Raw genomic sequence first — 20,909 nt, forward strand, 5'->3', positions numbered from 1 at the left:
CCCCCAAACAAAGCAAACCATTGTTAGACCCGAAGGACCTTCAATTCCAACCACACGACTATAAACCATTTGCTTCTACTCGACCCATTAATTCCACCTGCAAACCACAATCTGCCACCTGCAGGCTAAAACCAACCTACGCTCCATAAACCACTGCCCAGGCAAACCCTCGCAAAACAAAAGAATGTCCCACCTCGACGACCTCACCACCCCCACCAGCGTCAGCGTCAAGGACGACCCCTCCGCCGCCGAAGAAGACCATACCAATCCGAAGACATCCACCACCACTAGCAGCAGCAACAACCCCCTCCTCAACCCCTCCAACCCCCTCGTCACCGATCTAGAGCAGGAAGTCCTCGACGAGTACGCCCGGCTCCTCGGGAACGTGAATGCGGTGGGTTTTTCCTTCCCTCCCTCCTCGGCCCTACCTTGAGGCGCAAAGCCTATGCCCATGCCCTCAATACACACCCACCCTCCAAACCCCCGTTTTAAGAGGAACCAAATGCTGATGGGATGAGAGGGTAAAGCTCTCCACCAAACTCGCCGACCTCGCCGGCTCCCCCGCTTCAATGACCCTCGATGGCCTCCGCCATCTCGAACGGAAGACTGCCACCGTGTGCACGCTGCTTAAGGCGAGCGTGTATAGTATTGTGTTGCAGCAGCAGATGATTAATGAGTCTGAGGGGCAGCAGCAGCAGTTTGGGCAGGAGGGGCAGGGGCAGGAGGGGCAGGGGTTCGGGGATGGGATGGGGTATGATGATGGGGAGCTTGGGGAGCAGGGGTATGGGTATTATAATGAGGGACATGGGCAGGGGCAGGGAGGGCAGGATGTTAGTCTTTTGGGACGGTTTTGATTGTTTTGATTTTTGCTCAAAGAGAGGGGGGGGGAGTATAGCTTAGGAAGGGTTGAGTCTGTTCATGGTTTGTGTTTGTGGGATTTGCTGTTGGGGGGTGGAGTATGGGTTGGGTGGTGCAATGTCTCGGAGTTTGTTGTTTATCGGCTTGTTGTTTTGATATACCCCTGTCTTTTTTTTTTTTTTTTTATTTTACGTTGGAGCTTGGTGCAGTAGTGGAATGCGGGGGAAGTTTTTATTTGGTACTATGTGGAGAGACGAGGGTCAAGGAGGTTACCTCAGTCCCTTGGTGATGATAACGCTTCCCGGGGCTGAATACACATACAGGTTCACTGAATATTCCAAGACAAGGAACAGGGTTATTTCAGTTCTATCATAACCGAACATAGGCTGGATACAAATACAGGTTGACTGAAGAGAGAGAGAGATACAAAGTACACCATAAGGGAAAACCATTATTTACACCACCGCCATGGCGCAACCAGAAACCGGCAAAAGCGAGAAACAAATCAAAACACCCGTCCAGAGTAGTACACCTTGCGCACATCGACCATCTTCTTACCACGAGCACGGGCAACATCCTCCGGGTTACGCTGCGCCAAGAGCGCCTCGTAGGCGGCCTTCACGGTGTTCATCTTGTTTCTGGACCGGTTGACCCGAGCAGCGAGATCGGAGATACCGGCGGCAAGACACATCTCGTAGATGAGGGACTGGCAGCGAAGTCCAAAGCCTAGTTGCGTGTTAGCACAGCACATGACACAAATACAGGGGCGGAGAAAACATACCCGGAGGACGAGTCATCAACTTCAGATCCATAGCACCAACCTTGGCCGTCACATCGCCGTAGATGGTGCGCTGCTCGTATCGCAGAATGGGCCGCATGTTCCGGATCGCACGGTACTTCGCTTGCTCGATAGAGTCGGCGGCTTCGAAGGACTTGGCTTCGCCTAATCCCAGCAGGCCGTCGCGGTTGCCGGCGACCGCCAGGCAGTAGAACCGCTGCACTTTACCCAGACGCGTCTGGTTGGTGACCGAGTGGAACACCAGCGCCTTGGTGTACAGGCCCTTGATGTACTCTTCACGAAGGCCCGTGGACTGGATCAGTTGCGCCAACGGCGGCGAAACGCCCTCCAACGAAATGGCGGGTCGATGGAGGCTTTCATCCCGGACATACCCCTCCTTGCCCTCGTCCTCCGGCACGCGCAGCTTGTCGCCCGCCTGGAAGAAGTCCGGCGCCAGCGAGGTGTGCGGGTTACGCTCGGCCTCCTCCTTGCCCTTGGTCAGCCGGTTGGTCTCCGCCCACCGGACGAAGTGGGCCGCGTCCATGTCGCGCGGCATCTCGTGGATGTACTTGGCGAAGTCCTGCATGATGTCCTCCGTGCTCTTCAACTTCTGGTTGGGGTCCGCGTTGGTCTCCGGGGCCCGCACGTGCTTGTCGACTCCCGGCTCGACGTGCGAGAAGTCGTCCAGGTACTTCAGCCGCATCGGATCCGTGCGAACGGCGAACTGCTCCGCGAAGTCCTTGGGGTCGATCGTCGCCTCGCCGGCCTCAATCGCCGCCATTTGCGCCGCGCTGTACACCTTCCGCAGCTGGGCCAGCTCCTCCTCCGTGTATGGCCGCAGGCTCTCCGGCTTCATATTCCGCGTGATCTCCTCCAGCCTCTGCTTGACGACCTCCTCCTTTTTCGTCTTCGGGGGCTCGGCAGTAACGGGGACGGCAGGGTCTTTCGGCTTCTGGTCGTTAAGGCGGAAGGGAGAAGGGTGGAATTGGCGACGAGGGACGCGAGGAGCCGCCGAGGCTGCTCGCGTGAAGTTGCATAGCATGCATCGGGCGGGACGAGTGAAACTCATGGTGGACGGTGAGAAAAGAAGTAAGCTCTCTGGCCAGCAGAGGCCAATTGAGAGCTTTGGAGAGAAGGGAGAGAGAGAGAGAGAGTGGGTGGGTGGGGAGAGGGGGGAGGGGGAGTTGAGAAGGTGGTAGGCAAGTCCGCGGTGACTGAAGGGGAATTGAAGATTGAGAGACTGGAGAGAAACAGAAACTCCGGCGAAATTCTCAGCGGGCCGAATCCAACCAATCCGCGCCCGCCTTTTCCTGCTCACTCACTTTTTTCCCTTTCCACTTCCAATACTTACCTTTCCCCAACTTCTACAATTTCCCATTTTCCCACAACTGCTGCCCTCCCGCGAATTTCTTTGAACATCCTTTTCACAGTGGGCTTGCTGATCGACGTGGGAAATCTCAGGATCTATAGATGTTTGCATTGCGATCCTTGCGCCTGCTCTCACCCAGACTCCCGTCTCAGTTCACCCTCCAGACTCCCCGTCTGATCCACACTGGTCTTTCTGCAGATATCAATCGACGATTGGACGTTGTGGTTCAAAGAATGCAGGAACCATCCAAGAAACCCGCCAACCCGCCCAAGAAGCGCAAGCAGCAGCTCCGCGATGAGAAGCGCCAAGGCTTCGACGAGGTCCTCCAGGCCGATATCGATGCGCTCATCCGCAAACACAAGCCCGCTACGGAGGTCGAGGTCGAGTACCTGACCCCCCCGGAGCCAACCTTGCCCGAGCCCTTCACCGAGCTTGAAGTCCAGATCGCCGAAATATCTTCGACGGGAGATGGTCTGGCATTGTCGGAGGACCAAACCCACGTCTACGTGGTGCCTTTCAGCGTCCCCGGGGATAAAGTGCTGGTCAAGGTCGTGCGCCACTTCCCCTCGCTAAAATACAGTCTCACGGACTTCATCAAGGTGGTTGAACCTGGCTCCCAGCGCAACGATGCCGGCATCGGCTGCCAGTACTTCGGGAAGTGCTCCGGGTGCCAGCTCCAGATGATGTCCTACGAGGACCAGCTGGCGCACAAGAAGCGCATCGTCGAGAAAGCCTTCGCCAACTTCTCCGGCCTCATCCCCGAACTGATCCCCGCCATCGGCGACACCTTCCCCTCCCCGCTGCAATACGGCTACCGCACCAAACTCACCCCCCATTTCGCCGCGCCCCCGGGCAGCTTCCGCCGCCGCAACAAGGGCGCCTCGGCCCCGCGCCACACCGAGGTCCCGCCCATCGGCTTCACCTACAAGAACCGGCGCACCGACCTGGACATCGAAGACTGCCCGCTGGGCACGGACATCGTGCGCCAGGGGCTCAAGAGCGAGCGCAAGCGCGTGGCCGAGCGGATCTCCACGTACACGCAGGGCGCGACCCTCCTGCTCCGCGAGTCCACCTCGCGCATCCCGAAGAACGAGGCCGACCGCGAGAAGAGCGAGTGGCCGCGCACCGACGACCTGAACCACATCAACGACTACTCCGAGGACCTGATCCGCACCGAAACCGATGCCTTCACCGAGGAGAAGCGGTGCGTGACCAACCCCAACGCCACGACGGTCGAGTACGTCGACGACTACGTCTTCACCAACAAAGCGGGCGCCTTCTTCCAGAACAACAACTCCATCCTCACCGGCTTCACTGACTACATCCGCCAACACGCCCTGGCGCCGCCAGCACCTTCCCCTTCCTCCTCCTCCTCCTCCCCCTCAACCACCGACGAACCCCAACAACAACAACAAATCAAATACCTCCTCGACGCCTACTCCGGCTCCGGCCTCTTCACCATCACCCTCTCCCCGCTGTTCAAATCCAGCCTGGGCGTTGACGTCGCCGGCGACTCCATCCTCTCCGCCCGCCAGAACGCCCGCGCTAACCGCCTCCCCAACACCGGCTTCGCCGCCGCCGACGCCGCCGTCCTCTTCAAGGACGTCCCCTACCCGGCTGACCAGACCCTGCTGGTCATCGACCCGCCCCGCAAGGGCTGCAGCGACGACTTCCTCCGCCAGCTGCTCGCCTACGGGCCCCGCCGCGTCGTCTACGTCTCCTGTAACGTCCACACCCAGGCCCGCGACATCGGCGTCATGGTCCAGGGCAGCGCCGAGAAGAAGATCCGGTACGAGATCGAGAGCATCCGCGGCTTTGACTTCTTCCCCCAGACGGGCCATGTTGAGGGTGTGGCTGTTTTGAATCGTGTGCCGATTCCGGAGGGTTCGACCTAGTTTCTGGAAAAGAGGCCCCGGTGGTGGTGGTGGTGGTGGTGGTGGTGGCAGGCTGGGCGAGTGGGGAGTGGGGGAGTGGTTATCAATCAAAACTTCTTTTCTTGTGTTATATACATTACTTTTCGGTGTTGGCGTTGTTTGGGGTTACTTTCGGGATTCGGGGGGTTTGAAAATAGAGTATTTGAATTACACTTCACGATCTGGGGTTCTTTGTTTACCAAGAATCCATTCAACTGCTTGGGAAGTGATTGCATCTACATTTTACATCCATATTATATACATTGATTGCTGGAGTGAATGACTGGGTCGGAAGCCCTGCAGTCTAAGATCATGTGTCTCTGGTGTTTTGTGTGTCGAGAACAGCTTTCTCCGGCCGGTTTACTATAGAAGCCTTTTGTTTTGTTTCACAATCATGAAGAAGAGAAAAGACTATGGACAAAGTAGAACAGGAGCACGATATCTCACACGCCAATCACACAAGAGAGACAGAGAAAGACACATCATCACCCTAAGCACTGCCGGGCCCACCCAGGAGAGCAAACCGACGGACGATACTGGGGCCGATCTCGTCGTACTCGGCCTTGGTGTGGCAGTAGCTGCGGAATTCGGGCGTTTGTCCCAACAAGCTACCGCCGAACCACGGGCCGTGGCGCTGTCGCTTGTGCGTGACGACCGCCACGTCCAGACCACCGCTCCGCGCGCCACCGCTGCGGGCCTCCGAGGCGCGGATACGAGCGTCTACCAAGTGCCGGATGTCCCGCTGTAGACGGCGGCCGAAGTCCTTGTACAGAGTGGATCCACCGGAGAGGACGATGTTCTTGTAGAGGCCTCTCCGGACGTCGATGGGGGAGGACTGGATCACGCCGTCGACGACGTTGGGCAAGGGCGTAAGGAAGTCAGAGGAGTAGATTTCCGGGTTGAAGAAGATCTCGGGGGCCAGGAAGCGCTCGTAGCCGACGTCGATGCTCACGCTCCGGCCGTTGGGGGCGGTCACGGTGTGTTTGAGGAAGCGGTCGGGCTCCCGGTCGTAGCGCGCGAACTCCTTCACAATGTCGGGGCACACGTAGCAGTATTCCTCCTTGACCTTCTCGGCGGTCTTCAAGCTGCTGTCCGGCTCACCGCGGTCACGGAGCAGACTCTGGACGAAGTAGGTGATATCGCGACCGGCGATGGGGATGCTCTTGATCGAGGAACCGATGACGTAGCCCTCTGCGACGGGGATAACATGCGTGACACCATCACCCGAGTCGATGACGGTTCCGGTCAGCGATCGATCGGTGACCTTCGACGAGGTCCAGGAGGCAGCGAGAGCCAGCACGGCTTGGACGGCGATGTAGAGACCGGCGCAGTTGAACGACTCGAACATGATCTCGGCGGTGTTCTCACGGTTTTCGGGGGGGTTCAAGGGCTGGTGCAAGATTGGATGTTAGTGGACTAATCTCCTGGTGTCGCATTGGCACAGGGTAGTTGGTAGCGTACGGGTTCGGTGAGGAGGAAGTAGTGGTCCTCCGGCTCCACGCGCAGGTACTTGAAGATGGAATTGGACCAGAACCGCTCCATGTGGTCCCAGTTCTCAATCTGACCATGACGGATGGGATAGTTGATCGCGTAACCGGGGCCGTTGGCCGCTGCCAGAGCCTCGTCGCCAATGAAGTAGTCCAGGTCCTCCGTACCACGCTTTGTGGACAAGTGCGAGCTTGCCCCACCACCACCACCGGCCAGGAAAGATGGCTTGTTCGCGACGGGAGGTCGGCCGGGGGCGGAGCCTGCAGCACTTCCGGCGCCCGCCTTGGTAGCAATTGCGGTGGGAAAGACGAAGGATGGCGAGTCGTTACCGGCGAAACCTGGTGACTTGTCAGCCTAGAGCTCCGTGGGGTAGGCAGTAGGCGTAGCTGGAAATGATAGCGGGGGTGGAGGCTTACCAAGCTTGGAGTAACCAGTTCCGCTGAGCAGTGAACGCCCATGGTCAGCTACAATGATGTGATTGAAGAACAAAAGGGGGGGGGTTGTTGGGCGACTCACTTGTCCATGACAACGGCCGGAGTTTGGGAAGCCATGACGGATGATGTGGAGTACACGCACTCCCCCTTACTATCAGGTCGCGGACGAAAGGTGTTGGGTAGAAGGGAATTGACGGAGTGTGTCCGTAGAAAGGTAGATAAAGAGAATCTGACCTTCCAAAGAGATCAGCAGAAGGGGAGCAGAGGGGGAGGAGAAAGAGAGAGAAACAATCGGAGAATGGAGGGATTAAGATGGGGGATTGAATTGGGGGGGGGGGAATGAATGGAGGGGAGGAGCAGGAGGAGGAGGGAACGGACCGGGAGGGCGGGCAACACCATGGCTGGCAGAACGGCACGTGTTGGGAGTAGTGAGTAGTTTATCCATGCATCAATCGATCTTTATCTTCATCAATCCATCTCCCAGGGCGTTCTTTTCCTCTCCGCCATTGGAATTTGTGTATGTCCTCTTGAACAAAAACAAAAAAAAAATCAATCAATTTCACTATGGATATTTCTGACAAGACAATGGAACAGCTGTTAATAAAAGCAATTGCAAAGAAGAAGTACAGTACAGTACAGTACAGACAGTACAGTCTTGAAGGGCAACTGCTGCCCCCATAAATCGTCCTTTTCTATAAGGAAGGAACCTCCTCTTCCATCTACTTCTCCAACCATCCAACGATCATGTCTCCAACCACATCCATCTTCTTCAACTCTGTCCTATATGACTCCCTAAAGTCCTCTGTCTATCAGTACTGACTGTTTATTCTTTGTCCCGGTGACATATGCTTTCTTTCTTTCTTCCTTCCATCATTCATATACTGTATTCATAGAGACAGGTCGAACTACAACCACAACTCTTCCCTCTGATCATTGCGGCTGCGCTCCCCCTCACGACTGCAGCTGTGCGTTCTTCTGCGGCTGCATTCCGATTCACTTTTGCTCGCTTTCATGAATTGTGGCCAATCGCACGACACTTGCATAGCTCGGCGCAGTGAAGTTCAAAACACGCTCAAGCTGAGGGGCGCCGTGTTCCTTTAATTTCTTGCATCCTCCAATTCTGCGCTTCTCTTAAGCTGAGGACTCCAAAACTCAGTCAACTGACCGCTGTGACTTGTGCTCAGACACTCTGATCATCCCATCCGCCTGTCCTTACGGTCAGTGTGACACGCAAAACACCTTCCTGTCTGCCAGGTCTCCACTCAGTCAAGCCCATCACGCGGCCGCGTCTCATTCCAGCATTCATTGCGAGGCACCTTGGCTTAAACATGTCCTCCAACAAGAGTGTTGGGGCTGGTGGGGCTGGTGGAGGAGGCATCGCCACCATTTATGTCCATGCCGGCGCTGGCTTCCACAGTGTGCAGAACGAACATCTACATCTGCAGGCATGTGAAAAGTGAGTTGGCAACCAGTCTTCCTTCCCGCGCTTTACCTGCCTTGTAGCCATTCTAACTTGGAGCAGGGCCGCGCGATCAGGAATGGCCATTCTGCGCAATGGTGGATCGGCCGTAGAGGCGGTCGAAATGGCCATCATGTATCTGGAGGACACTGAAATCACCAATGCTGGCTATGGCAGTAACCTGACAATCGATGGAGAAGTCGAGTGCGATGCTACAATTGTCAATCATCTCGGGCGAAGCGGCGCAGTAGGAGCTGTGTCCCGTAAGTAATCTTTCTGACTGGTTTAAGCGCCAGGCTAATGCCCTTCTGCAGAAGTGAAAAACCCCATCATGGTGGCACGAAGCATCTTGAACACGTCAGGAAAGCCATTAACCCTGGCTCGTGTGCCGCCTAATTTCCTGATCGGACGAGGTGCAAGGGACTTCGCCTATGATCAGGGACTGGTGGTCCTGCCCCCTGATGCTCTCGTGGCTCCGTCTGCAAAAGAAAGATGGCGTCGCTGGCAGCAGGAGCTACAAGCCGCCGAGCACAAGGAAAGGACCAAGCTGGGGAACTATATCCCGTACCAGACTTGTTATCGCCGTCCCATTCCTGTCAACCCTGCCCAATTGGCCAACGCTTCCAGTCCTCGTCTTCCCGCTTTGCCTGCGCCCAGCGCTGTAGTTCCCGGTTATTCAGAGCCCGCAGACCCGCGTTTGACCTGTACCACTGCAAGTCTGTCCCCAGTGGAACCAACCCGCACACTTTCCGATGCTTCTGCACTTAGGGATGGCAGATACATGGATGGAGGGCCTTGCGCTTCCGCTGTAGATCTCAGTGGTCCGTCGTCCGAAACCTCTGAGGCCACTGTTAACCAGCCTGCGGAGGTGATGGACTATGTCAGCGATACTGTGGGGGCCATCGCTGTGGATAGCTGGGGCAATATTGCGGCCGGCTCGTCTTCTGGCGGCATCGGGATGAAGCACTCCGGTCGTATCGGACCTGCGGCGCTCGTGGGAGTTGGCACAAGTATAATCCCCGCCGACCCCAACGATCCAGAGAAGACTAGCGTCGCAGCCGTGACTTCGGGAACTGGCGAACATATTGCGACTACGATGGCCGCCCATACGTGCGCTATGCGGATCTACTACAGCCAGAAGAAACACAACGACGGCACATTCGAGGACGTTACCGAGGAGGAAGCAATGAGCTCTATGATCGCATCCGACTTCATGGGTAATCAACTCCCACCTTTTCTACCTGATCTTGCTGACATGGCTGATTCAGGCCATCCCGGTGTTCGTGGAAGCAAATGTCAAGCTGCGATCGGCATTGTTGCTGTCAAGAAGACTACGCATGGCGTTTACCTCTATTTCGGACACAACACAGACTCATTCGTAAGGCCTGGTCTGACCTCGATTGTTTTAGGCTTTCTACTAAGTGCAGCAGGTCATTGCTTCGATGAGCAGCGAGGATAAACAGCCGGTGTGTGTGATGTCCCGCAACAATGGCAATGGTAGCATTGCTCAGGGCGGCCGCGCCACTCGAAGCAAACCCATGTCGCAAGCCAAGTAGTGGCACCCGGTTAAGATCGACATCTGCCTTCACCAATTACCTAGCGTACATCTACTGTTGCGCTCAGAGTGTTGACCAGGTCACAAAGTAAGTGACTTTTTTTTTGTGATTTCGCCTGCTATTATAACTTCGTGATGTTATGTACCTGGTGTACAACGCTCAATATCGCACGCTGACGCTTCCTCCCCTCGAAGCCCAGTTTCTCGATCGATGCTTCGTGTCAATCTCATTGTTGGGGCGACGATCCAAATCCATTTTCGCTCATAGCTCTTCCACCAGTGAACCAGATCCGGGAAACATGGTTTGGCCTGGCACCGAGCGCTCGTTGCTTCGTCGAGTGGGGGACAGAATGTGTTGAGCTGAGGCGGGCAACAAGAGGGAGGAACAGAGGATATCCGTTTCCTAGTTTCCTAGTTACTTTTCCAAGCCTAAGAGGCCACAGATAATACAGTGAATCCCGTGGCGTGGGTTGCTCTAGATATTTCGTGCCTTGTATACCCAGAACGGTAGCGATATCGTGACTGCCAAAGAGGACAGCCATAGGATGTCCTGGTCACCTTCACGGACCAGGTGTCGGCGTCGGTGTAGGCGTCGCCGAGGCCGCATTGCCCGGCCCACGAACCTTCTTCTTTTTCTTCTTCCGGGCGACCACCGCCGGCTTGGCCCCGTAGTCGCCCATCTCCAACACGGACCCACAGGTCAAACACTCGCCCTTCTCCAACGGCTCGCAGAAGATACTCAAACAGATCGAGCACACGAACCCGATATCCACGACGCGGCGGTGACAGAAGCACGCGGCGCGGAAATCAACATCCACGCGCGTGGGGAGGATCAGATGCCTCCGGGAGCGCTGGTCCGGCAGAAACGCCATCATCAGGTACTGCAGCAGGCCCCGGGGCTCGGTGAGGGCCATGTACACGCCCTTGGTGGCGTCGGCGGCCTGCTGCAGGAACACGGCGTCGCCGGCCAGCTTGCACACGTCGATGGGGATCTGCAGGCGCTGGCAGGCGAAGATGGCGTTCATGATGGGGATGTACTGGTGCGCGGCGCCGGCGGCGCTGCTGACGCTGAGGATGAGGATGCGCGACTGCAGGCCGGATTCGGTGCTGGCCTTGTCACCACCAGATGCTGCGCCGCCGCCGCCGCCGCCGCCGCCGCCTCCCGCTGTGTTGGTGTTAGTGGGGTTGGTGGCGGCGGCGTTGGGATCCGTCTCCCCGCCGTGCGCCTCGGCCCAGGCGATCGTCCGGCGGTTGATGTGGCTCAGCGCCAGCGTTAAGGCCCCCGCCATCAGGGTGGAGGTCGTCGCGGAGAGATCGTCGGCCGTGGTGCCGCCGAGCAATCTGTGCAGGTTCTGGGTGACTTGTTCTTCGACGATGCGGAAGGGGCGGTATTTGTTCATCTCGTGGGGCGGCGGGGGTCGGTTATGGGGCTGGTTTGGGGGAAGCATGGGCGTGTCGCCGTCGTTGTCGCGGGGTGGTTGTTTGGGGTCCGGTGAGGCGGCGGCGACCGGATACAGCCATGTGGCCTTTTGCGTGTGCGAGGCGACGACGGCGACTTCGTTGGCGTAGTTGCAGGCCAGGTGGGCGTTGAGGAAGACGAGGATGTTGGCTACTGCTGTTGAGAGCGGGAGGGAGGATTGGCTGCTTAGTTGGGCCCAGGCGTGCGGGTTGGTGTCGAGGATGACGGTTAGGAGGGAGGGGGGTCGGTCTGTGTCGAGGAAGTTAGTTTAAGGGGTTGAGGGGCGCTGAAGGGGAGGATGGGATGGGATGGGCAGGAATGGGATGGAATGTACCGTGGGCACTGGTTGAGTAGTGCTCTGTTGCGTCGATGGTGTTCATTTTTGGGAGTGGTGGCTGGAGGCGCGGTTCAGGGTTGAGTGGGTTGATACGGAAACTTCCTGGGAGGATGTGAAGGTAGTATGAGGTTCAGTTAAAGGGTGAGGAGGTTCATTGTGCTTTGCAGAAAGAAAATAAGTTTGTAGAAAGAGGTATTAACTTGGAAGGTAGTGGCGGAGGAGTATAAAGCATCAAATTGATAAAGATAAGGCGGAGAAATCGGGAGTACACCGCCTGCGCCACCGCTCCCTGCTAGCACTACGGCAGCTCTAGTTGCTTGCCGAATTGAGAATAGTGCATCTAGACCGTTTACTTACTTGAGTGACTGGTTTGTATAGCTATCCAACTGTCACTGATATTGAACCCAATGGACATTGGAAAATAGTCATTGGCTTGATATGAAAGAACCTGCTCTGGTCACAAAAGCAGAGACTAGGATAAATGCTCACTCCTTCCCATGTGCACCATAAGCAGTTATCTCATCCGGGATATATAGCTTTGGCACTGTGACCTTTATGTAGATAAACAGCTTTGATGATGTCTCTATACAACACTCACACCCCATCAGCTTCACAGCAACTCACAGCAGCTAGCCTCCGAGTCCCCATACCTGAACATGGACTGCCAACTCGAGGATGCTACCCAGCTCCGACTCGAAACCCACGACCTCCAAATCGGCGAAGACACCTTCCACCTCGACGAACTCGCCTCCGAGCACGTCGTACCAGAATACCACGAGCGACATGCGATCTTCCACGCCCATCAGTTACGCAATAACAAAGAGGCTGCGGTGAAACTGTTCATCGAGTAAGTTCACCACAGCTAGCCATGAGCTCCCGCCTGTTACCTCCAGGTCTTTCGCGGGATGGTTAGCTGTCACTTTTCTTCAATGTTCTCTCTAATTTGGGTGCCAGGATTCTACTGCGTTGTTCATTTATTAATGAAATGGTGTTTGTTTGGAAACAGTCTGAGGCGTTCACACTTAAATCTGTCCTTGCGGCTTTTTTGCGCATGTGAGGAGCTATGGATGTATGGGACTGGGTTATGGTTCTTCTAGCTGTGGGAAGGAATTGCTTATAGCGAAGGCATGAGGTACACCTAAACAATCGAGTACTTCGTGTCATCCCTGCAAATTACTGGGACATCTAGGTTGTAAGTATCTGCAGATTAGTATTTACGAGTACTAGCAAGCCGGATGAACTACGCCAACTTCCAATGATATCATCTCCTCGGGCTGTTCCTTTCCCGAGGGCTGTTACATTCCTGGCTCAGGTCGCATCCCCCTCCTTCGTCTCGTTCAAGCATGATAACCTGGATCGAGATATACCCACCGTAGTACATTCATATACCTACACCTTAACAAATCAATAGTCAGATACCCTCAAACAAAAGCCATGGCCCTCGCCAACAGACTAGCAATCCTCCCCGGAGGTCTAGGTAACTACACCCTCCCACCCAACATCCTTCCTCCACTACCTCCCCCACCACCCCAATCTACACTCATCCCCCCACCACCCCCGTTCTTCCCTACCATAAAACCAATGTACTCTACTCAACAGAACCAACCCAAACAGGCGGCCTCGGCACCAGCATCGGCCAGAAGCTCCGTCAACAAGGCGCGCAGCTAGCCATCCTCTACGCGCCCTTCGAAGCCGCCCGGCGCGACCAGCTCCTCGAAGCCGGGTACGGAGCAGCTGCTCACCACCACCACAGAAACATCCACACCTACGAATGCGACATCACGTCGCCCGAGTCCGTGGAGTCGGCGTTCGCCAAGTTGGAGGACGAGTTGGTGACCCCATTGTCTACACGGTCACCGTTGTCATCATCATCGAATCCAAGACCCTTTCCGAGTATCCTGATCAATACGGCCGGGTATGTCTCCCTGAGTGACATGGAGGCGACGACGCCCGAGGAGACGCTGAAGCATCTTACGACCAATGTGCTGGGACCGATGTTGTGCGCGCAGGCGTTCGCGCGGCTTTACTTTGCGCAGACGTTCGCTGCTGATGGGCAAGAGGCTGCGGGATCGAGATCGATACCGCCGCCGCCGGGGAGGATTGTGAACATCGCTTCGCAGGCGGCTCATGTGGCGTTGCCGCGCCACGGGGCTTATTGTGCCTCCAAAGCGGCGTTACTGGGCTTGACGCGGAGTATGGCGTCCGAGTGGGCGGGACGGGGCATCACGGCCAATTCGGTATCGCCCACCGTGGCGTGGACGGAGCTGGGCAAGAAAGCTTGGGGGGAGGCTTCGGTTAAGAATGCCTTCTTGAAATCTATCCCAACGGGAAAGTTCGCTCTGCCGGAGGAGGTGGCGGATGCGGTGCTGTTTCTCTGTCAGGTAAGTAGTTCTGAAGAAACGCTCTGCAGGGTGGTCAGTATCAACTAATGGCATGTAGGACTCGAGCGGGATGATCAATGGCGCGGACATCAGGGTCGATGGGGGCTTCACTATCCGGTAGTGACCTGAGATCGAATGGGGAAGACGAGCGGGGGATCTACAGGTGCTGATGTGGTCGCGAAAGGGCAGGGTCGTCGCATCCAAATCGGTCTATCGCTATTTCGTGCCATCGGGACCGCGGTAGGAGTATCTAACAAGCTATGCGAAGCTTACTACTACCCACTATCCGTCCATAAAGGACAAACGTAAACGATCATCGAGTTCTAGATGGGAAGAATCTCCCAGATGCAATCTATGTGTAATTAATCGGGCCAAATGTCCAGCTGACCGCTTGTTGAATCAGCATCGAAAGCTGGCTCAGAGAATTGCCTCCGGCTTCACGTGAAGACCGTTGTCCTTCTCCTCCGTCTGGTCCAGCACGGGAATTCTGATCGAGTCCTTGAGAGCACTAGGTGTGGGCTGCGCCAAAGGACTGGGCTGCGGTGAGACTCTCGGTGTCCCGCGTTTGCTTTCATGTTCAGTGAGTCCTTTACGAATGGCGAGGACCGAGTCCACAATGACCGCATCGATACCCTCAGCAACTTGGAGCTGTAGAAAAGTGTTAGAGAGGACGGCAGATGGGTGCGCTTTATTGACTTACCTTGACATTGGCCGGGTCATTGTTGATCGCTCCATACGACACACACACCAATCCAGACTCCTTTACCACTCGGACGAGTCGAGGGCACAGAACAAGAGCCTCAGCCTGTGAGACAACACCGAGCAGGTTCCATCGGGATGCAAAGCGGATTGCTTCCTGCAGACTGCTAGCACGAATGTCGCCAACAGGAGACGCTCCAGAGTCCGACAAGAAGAGCACGGGAATAGAGGGTTGTTTGAAAGCAAGTAGCAAGCAGACGTCTGGGTTGAAGCTGGAGAAGATCATGTTGCGTCCCTGGCCCATATCATAGGCCTTAGTAAGGACAGTATCCACAAAAGAATTCAACTCCACTGCATACGTGTCCATCTCCTCCTCCTCGCTTTCGTGGAGCATGGGGTATTCTAGTCGCCGTGGTCAGTGTCTCGTGTGTATGTTCTTTGATCGGAAGGATACTCACTCAGCTCGATGTTAAATCCAACGGATTGAGGGAGCTTCTTGAACAATTCTTCCAATGTGGCAAAAGGCGCTTGAATGTGGTTGCCACGACTGTTACCTTTGAAGCCCTTCTTTTTGAAGTCACGGGTGTGCTTGATCTTCTCGTTCAGCTCGGATGGGTCATATTCCGAGCCACCAACAGACATCGACCGCTGGCGGAGATTGAAGTAACCCTTTTCAGTGCCGAAAACGTCTGGCGTCTGGGGTGGCGAGCCAGGGCGACGGGCTGGTTTATTGTCTCCCACCTGAAGGAATTGTTCCAGCGTGAGAGTGTGGACCGGAGCGTCGATTCCCGTCTCGCTGACAAGAAAATCATGGTAAATGACAGGTACATGGTCCTTTGTCAGCTGGACGTCGAATTCGACGTAGGAAGCGCCCAGATTAGCAGCAGCGATGAATGACTGCACAGTGTTCTCGCCAAGCTGTAATGAGTTGCGGCTGGCAAAGTTCTTACCAAGACCACGATGCCCAATCACCATAGTGGAACTCATACTCTTCCAGTACGTACGGTCCCCAGTGATTGTCATGTTGGGATGCTTGAATGGCGTAATGATCAGGAAATTGAATGTGACCGAACCGATCACCTCTAATGTGTTTGCTGCAACAATAGGGACTGTAGAATCGCCTTTGAGGTTGATGCGGTGAGATCCAAGTGTGGGCTTGATACTCGAAAGCAAGGCAACACCGCGTCCAACAATCTTGTCCTTAGAGCCAGCGTAGGTAGGGACTAGATCAAACAGGAGCCTGACTTTGGAAGCATCTTTGGCGTGAAAAACGATGGGCTCAGTCGAGATGTTATCCTGAACCGGAAGGTCGATAATCTCAGGCTCCCCTCGAGCCCCGCTAGCCGAAACGACAATCGACAAAGCAGTGTCGAGCTGGGTGGAATGGGCGCTCTCCATGGGGATTCGGTCAAGATTGACAGCCTCGATGGAGCTTCGCATGTCCATAGTGCCCAGGCTGACCAGAACCATGGACTCATCAGTGAGATACCGATGGCCAAAAGTCTTGATAGGCTCTGCATTGCGCAACGAGGTATTGCTGGAAGGTGCGTGAGACCGCCTGTCAGACAAAGAAGACGGTGGTGGAGATGGTGGAGCGGACGAGACGGTTGGAACGGGAATGACGGGCTCCGATTCGCTGATCTCGGGAGGTGGTGTGACTTTGGCAAGGCATCGAGCGATATCGAGATGGCCTCTCAAGGCCGCATGCTCCTTGGAAGTCCAACCGGAAGAGTCAAGCCTTTCAAGTTCGGCCCCTGCTTCGATCAGCAATTCCACAACTCTCAAAGCTCCATCAACGCAAGCGATGAACAGTGGAGTCCATCCATACGTCTTCTCAGCGAGTTCAGTGTCGGCCTTCTGTTCTGCATTACCCTGCAGCAGAATATCTGCGCATTCATGGTGACCAAAGCGGGCAGCAACATGCAGTGCGGTTTCGCCGTGGTCATCCTGATAGTTGATGTCCACTCCGGCCTCAACCAGAAGGCGTACGATGTCGACAAAGTTTGCTTTGGTCGCCAAAGCCAGCACAGCACTCGAGCGCGAGACTTGTTTGCGGATTTTGGCTTTATCTTTATTGGCCCCATGCCAGTTTTCGGACTCAAGGAGATGCTTCGTAGTCAAGGGATGGCCGCCCACGACACTCAGATGCAACGGAGCCCAGCCATCATTGTCCTGCCAACGTGGGCCGTCGATTCCCTCGGTGACGTCGAACATATCCCACGCCTGCAGGTGCTCAATAATGACTTCGCACACAACCTTGAATCCATATTGTGCTGCATAATGCAGCGGGGTACGCCCGGAAATATCCTTCGCAAGCAGGGCTTTGCGCTGGGTAGGGTGAAGCTGATCTAGTATATGCTGCAGCAGCGACACCGATGGATCAGATCTCTCCAGATGCTGAGGGAACTCGTCCTCTTTCACGACCGAACGAGGCGCTTGGAGAGTAGGCATAGCAGCAGGAGTGATGTAGTTCGATGTTTCCAAGGGGAAGTCAAGGACCATAGAAGCAGACTGCTCCGAATCGTTGGTGGGTTGCGCTCGACCGATCGAGATCACCAATCGATGGATACAGTTACGTTTATTGATATCGTCCTCTTCGTCCAGCGTGTCCATGCGGTTCAGCAACACTGTGATGCAAGCGTTCGCGCGATAGTAGATGGATCGCTGGAGAAGACTTTGGAGGACTTTAGGCCAGATGTGTTCTGCCGAGTCATCCGCAGCCACCTTCAAGGTCTCGAGTAACTCTAGTAGAACGTGGGTATCATTTTTGCGCAACGCTTCGTCAACAGCTTGAAGCATACTGGATGGCAGATTCAGATGGGGGCGGGATCGGCCTGCCTTGAATGATAGGGACGAGTGTGTAGAGCTGGCATCATCGTTGATCTTCTGTTCCCCAAGAATCGACAAGCGGTCGTTGATGGTTTTCAGAGCGTTGGTTATATCCGGATTCGACGCGAAGGGCAGTGGGTCGACTTTCGTCTCCAGGTACTTCTGCTGTGTCTGAACGCCAACTTTCTTGTCCAACTTCTTGGTGATCTTGATGAAGCCCCGACGGTTGACTTCTCCGTACCACTGGAGTTTGCGCCATTGACCACGTAGCTCGAGCAGTGCTGCCAAAAGATCCTCAACTTCCTCGGAATCCAAGCGCTGGCGGCCATCCAGTGACGGACCATATCGCTCTTCCAAAATCTTCATGCGGCGCGCAAAGTCGGTGTATTTCTTGTTATAGAAGTAGTTGACATCCTCGAGGTTTCGATCGAGCGCATAGAAAAACCCTAGAGTTCGAGTCAAAACAAGCGCTCAACGGCCTGGGTGAGTACAAACAGGGTCGAAGCTTACCTGTAAGATCGGCCTCATGGCCAGCCTTTACGTTCTCCGCCGAGGCTTTAATGAGCCGTTTCAAGTCCTTGTAATGAATATAGTTCGCGCTCCATTCCGGAACAACATTGCGGGGCAAGTTGCGTCCAAATTTCATTTTCGAAAGAATTTGAGTTGAGGCTGATCGAAACTGTTCGAAATGAGGACAGAAGGTGAGATATAAGCTCTTTTAGAACTCGTCTAGGGGTTTGTTCGGCCAAGGAAGTGCACAGCTGACGAAATGATGATCAAATGGAGAACAAGTGGATCTGGGGCAGACAAAAGAAAAATGACAAGTCGACTTCGAGCACAGAGCCATGTGTTAATTTATCGCGGAGTCATGGTCAAGCCAGCTGGGGTAGTGTGAAGAACCTGGATGGTAGGATAGTGAGAGAGAGAGATGGATGCGTTTGAAGATCGAAGAAAAGAAGGCGAGAGGCACGGGTCATATACAGTTCGGAATCCTTGGGACAAGGCGACAAAGGAAAGGGACCGAGCTATCAGCACGTGCGAGAGTCGGCCAAGACATATGATCGAAGGGAACCGACAAAAATATCAGTTGCTAACCCGAGTGGGGATGAAAGGAATCCACCCCGACGTAAGAAGAAGAGGAATTCCGGGGCGGAATGACCATTGAACGCGGGCGGCTGGATCTGCTGCACGCCGGACGCTCCCTGATTTGCCCGCAATCTCCTCCGCAGAAAACTGGTTCGGCCCAATGTCTAAGAGTCTGTGAGGAATCTGATTCTTAGCAGATGGTTCCGCTCTTGGATCTGTGTGAAAACAGGTCAAATGGCGGTAACCTTATGTTGATCAGGACGATTCACTGACTCAATTGTGACTTGTGAGTGAGTATTCGAATATTCGATAAAGGGGGCCATTCTCCGGTTCTTAATCTAAGTCTCACACCAGCTGCTAGTCTGCCAATAGCGCTGACTTGCTCCCCCACTAATTCGCAAATTAAGCCTTCTAAACTGTTTGACTGTCACTGAACCGTCCGTAGTGCTTAGCCCGTTGATAGGCGATGAGTCCGGTGACCCGCTGCTTTCTAGGCCTCAAAGGCTGGCGGATTCGAGAAGCAGAAGTTCTTTTCTGGCGGGATATTCCCTCGCAGCGATGATCACCGTTCCCCTCACTGTCACCTCAATTCTGATTTGTGGCTAGATGCGTCGGAGGGAGGGGGGAGGGGCGAGTCGTGGCCGAACATTGTCCATTCGAACTTCAAAGGGTTCGATTAACAATTTTAGCGTTGAGCCTGTGATTGCATGGTTCCAATAAAGAAGGGTTGCAATCTTCCTGAGGTTATGACCCGAGTAACTTCAACATACCAAGTAAGAAGGAGTTGCATTTCGGTAGTTATTGTTGCTGTCCGGGAGAAGATGGAAAACTCCCGTCAAGTCAGATGACCTCCCCCCAAGCTGCAGGATTACTGTACTCTACTCTAACGTGACCTGCTCCTGCACACACTAGTGATTCACTATGCTGCAAAGTAGACATTCCTCACTTCAATCTTGACTACACTTCTTGGTATTCGCTACACCTTTATTACTCCTTGGAAGTTTGACTATGGCCTTGCTACCTCTCAAGTGCACTGCACTATCTTAGAAAGGAACTGATACATCCTGGTCGCCTGACCTCAAGGTCAATAATATATAGTGCTCTATACGATCACGCGGCTTCCTTCTACAATCTGGACTATCGAAGAAAGAACATGGAGGCTTTATATGATTGTCTCGATTCCTCATCGCTTTTGCGAACGACTATGATAAGAACATTAAGTCGCTGCTCTCTTCGAGGTCTCCGGAGAAAGCGGAGGCTGGTCGCTCTGGCTACTTTGTAACACCTCATTCCGCCATAACATCGTCGTGTGGCTGTATACTAGAGCCAACTTTGACTCAAGAAGACTATAGTGAATTGCATTCCATACTTCGATATCGAACTCGAATGCCCGTGGTCTGCTGCACTTTTTTCTTTTATTTAAGTGATAGCGAGTCTGCATTCTGGTTGAGTGCAATAACCAGTACTGCTGGGCGCCTTGGACGTAGACGCCCGCTTTTTGTGGGCCTTGCTCAGCGGGAGGTCTACATAATGCAAACCCCAAGTTTGAAAAAAGAGCGTCAGAGCCATGCATTGCCTTGCCGAAAGCTCTCCGATACGAATCTGTATAGCCAAGGACACTCAACAGCGTGTCCACTGGTAGACTTCAGGTGTGGTGAGTCCTAGTTAGCGGACAGGACGAACTTTCGAAGGATAGGAGGTGCCTCAACTTGATCAGGCACTGTATAGGTATGTATCATCAACGTTGATTACTCCAACAGTAGTTGAATACCGCCTACCTAGTAGCGTGTAGGCTATCATCCCCCGTACCACCCAGACGATGATCGCTACCTCCACTCCTCACACCCCACGGCTAATAGTCAGCCTATATATCTTCCACCCAATGGCGCCGTGGTGGCAACCAAGGACTGGCTCTGGCTACCGCGGTCAGAGATGATCATTAGCAATACGAGGTATCTCCACTGTGTCGTGGGAACAAGTCCACGAATCAACCAAGTAGCCCCAACCATCGGCCTTCTTCCGTTTGACGAAGTCTTGATAACGACATTCGCTCTGCGCAGGTGGCTTGGATTATGCGGTTCAGGTGCATGATCACTGTCACTACAGCAGAAAGTCCCTCCAATCAGTGGCTTTGGCCATTCAGCTGAATATTACTTGAGGATAATTGCTTCGAAAGTTCGAGGGGTAAACTGGGCAACGGTTTGGGCCCTTATGAGTCGAAGAAGTCCACTGTGGTATTTACCCGACATCTATGGGTTGAAGCT

General features: G+C 54.5%; 8 protein-coding genes across 8 annotated transcripts; 4 read left to right on the forward strand and 4 right to left on the reverse strand.

Annotated features, from left to right (window-relative positions):
* Positions 1 to 184: 184 nt before the first annotated feature.
* Positions 185 to 854, forward strand: ASPACDRAFT_44379 (DASH complex subunit DAD3 family protein; the record flags this gene model as incomplete). Its single annotated transcript, XM_020201410.1, has 2 exons — positions 185 to 394; positions 528 to 854. The coding sequence occupies 2 exons, from the start codon at positions 185 to 187 to the stop codon at positions 852 to 854; spliced, it is 537 nt and encodes a 178-aa protein (XP_020055091.1).
* A 357-nt stretch (positions 855 to 1,211) lies between these two features.
* Positions 1,212 to 2,752, reverse strand: ASPACDRAFT_79558 (mitochondrial 37S ribosomal protein uS5m). The gene is made up of 2 exons (XM_020205434.1): positions 1,640 to 2,752; positions 1,212 to 1,584 (listed from the first exon to the last, which is right to left on the reverse strand). Exons 1-2 carry the CDS (start codon positions 2,703 to 2,705, stop codon positions 1,364 to 1,366), a joined length of 1,287 nt encoding a protein of 428 aa, XP_020055092.1. The 5' UTR covers positions 2,706 to 2,752; the 3' UTR covers positions 1,212 to 1,363.
* Positions 2,753 to 3,238: 486 nt separating this feature from the next.
* On the forward strand, positions 3,239 to 4,900 carry ASPACDRAFT_52976 (tRNA (uracil(54)-C(5))-methyltransferase; the record flags this gene model as incomplete). Its single annotated transcript, XM_020202680.1, has 1 exon — positions 3,239 to 4,900. One exon carries the CDS (start codon positions 3,239 to 3,241, stop codon positions 4,898 to 4,900), a length of 1,662 nt encoding a protein of 553 aa, XP_020055093.1.
* Positions 4,901 to 5,408: 508 nt separating this feature from the next.
* ASPACDRAFT_30710 (actin-related protein 3) lies at positions 5,409 to 6,957 on the reverse strand (the record flags this gene model as incomplete). The annotated part of the gene is made up of 4 exons (XM_020199755.1): positions 5,409 to 6,308; positions 6,380 to 6,744; positions 6,823 to 6,845; positions 6,923 to 6,957. 4 exons carry the CDS (start codon positions 6,955 to 6,957, stop codon positions 5,409 to 5,411), a joined length of 1,323 nt encoding a protein of 440 aa, XP_020055094.1.
* Positions 6,958 to 8,168: 1,211 nt separating this feature from the next.
* On the forward strand, positions 8,169 to 9,855 carry ASPACDRAFT_30703 (threonine aspartase 1; the record flags this gene model as incomplete). Its single annotated transcript, XM_020199753.1, has 5 exons — positions 8,169 to 8,296; positions 8,363 to 8,562; positions 8,614 to 9,516; positions 9,568 to 9,687; positions 9,722 to 9,855. The coding sequence occupies 5 exons, from the start codon at positions 8,169 to 8,171 to the stop codon at positions 9,853 to 9,855; spliced, it is 1,485 nt and encodes a 494-aa protein (XP_020055095.1).
* A 559-nt stretch (positions 9,856 to 10,414) lies between these two features.
* On the reverse strand, positions 10,415 to 11,855 carry ASPACDRAFT_1881554 (TFIIH/NER complex subunit TFB4; the record flags this gene model as incomplete). The annotated part of the gene is made up of 2 exons (XM_020198245.1): positions 11,648 to 11,855; positions 10,415 to 11,562 (listed from the first exon to the last, which is right to left on the reverse strand). Exons 1-2 carry the CDS (start codon positions 11,691 to 11,693, stop codon positions 10,415 to 10,417), a joined length of 1,194 nt encoding a protein of 397 aa, XP_020055096.1. The 5' UTR covers positions 11,694 to 11,855.
* Positions 11,856 to 13,084: 1,229 nt separating this feature from the next.
* On the forward strand, positions 13,085 to 14,152 carry ASPACDRAFT_30480 (putative short-chain dehydrogenase/reductase; the record flags this gene model as incomplete). Its single annotated transcript, XM_020199732.1, has 3 exons — positions 13,085 to 13,127; positions 13,265 to 14,031; positions 14,090 to 14,152. The coding sequence occupies 3 exons, from the start codon at positions 13,085 to 13,087 to the stop codon at positions 14,150 to 14,152; spliced, it is 873 nt and encodes a 290-aa protein (XP_020055097.1).
* A 296-nt stretch (positions 14,153 to 14,448) lies between these two features.
* On the reverse strand, positions 14,449 to 18,205 carry ASPACDRAFT_30733 (glycerophosphocholine phosphodiesterase; the record flags this gene model as incomplete). Its single annotated transcript, XM_020199757.1, has 4 exons — positions 14,449 to 14,679; positions 14,732 to 15,132; positions 15,189 to 18,005; positions 18,070 to 18,205. 4 exons carry the CDS (start codon positions 18,203 to 18,205, stop codon positions 14,449 to 14,451), a joined length of 3,585 nt encoding a protein of 1,194 aa, XP_020055098.1.
* Between the last annotated feature and the right edge of the window lie 2,704 nt (positions 18,206 to 20,909).

This window comes from Aspergillus aculeatus, assembly GCF_001890905.1.
Source record: "Aspergillus aculeatus ATCC 16872 unplaced genomic scaffold ASPACscaffold_10, whole genome shotgun sequence".
Lineage (NCBI taxonomy): Eukaryota > Fungi > Ascomycota > Eurotiomycetes > Eurotiales > Aspergillaceae > Aspergillus > Aspergillus aculeatus.

What these genes read in the sequence shown, in the direction of transcription:
- ASPACDRAFT_79558 (XM_020205434.1), bottom strand. Translation starts at nt 2,705, where the DNA reads ATGAGTTTCACTCGTCCCGCCCGATGCATGCTATGCAACTTCACGCGA. An exon ending in GTTGATGACTCGTCCTCCGG is followed by an intron (nt 1,585 to 1,639) that starts GTATGTTTTCTC and finishes ACACGCAACTAG; the next exon opens with GCTTTGGACTTCGCTGCCAG.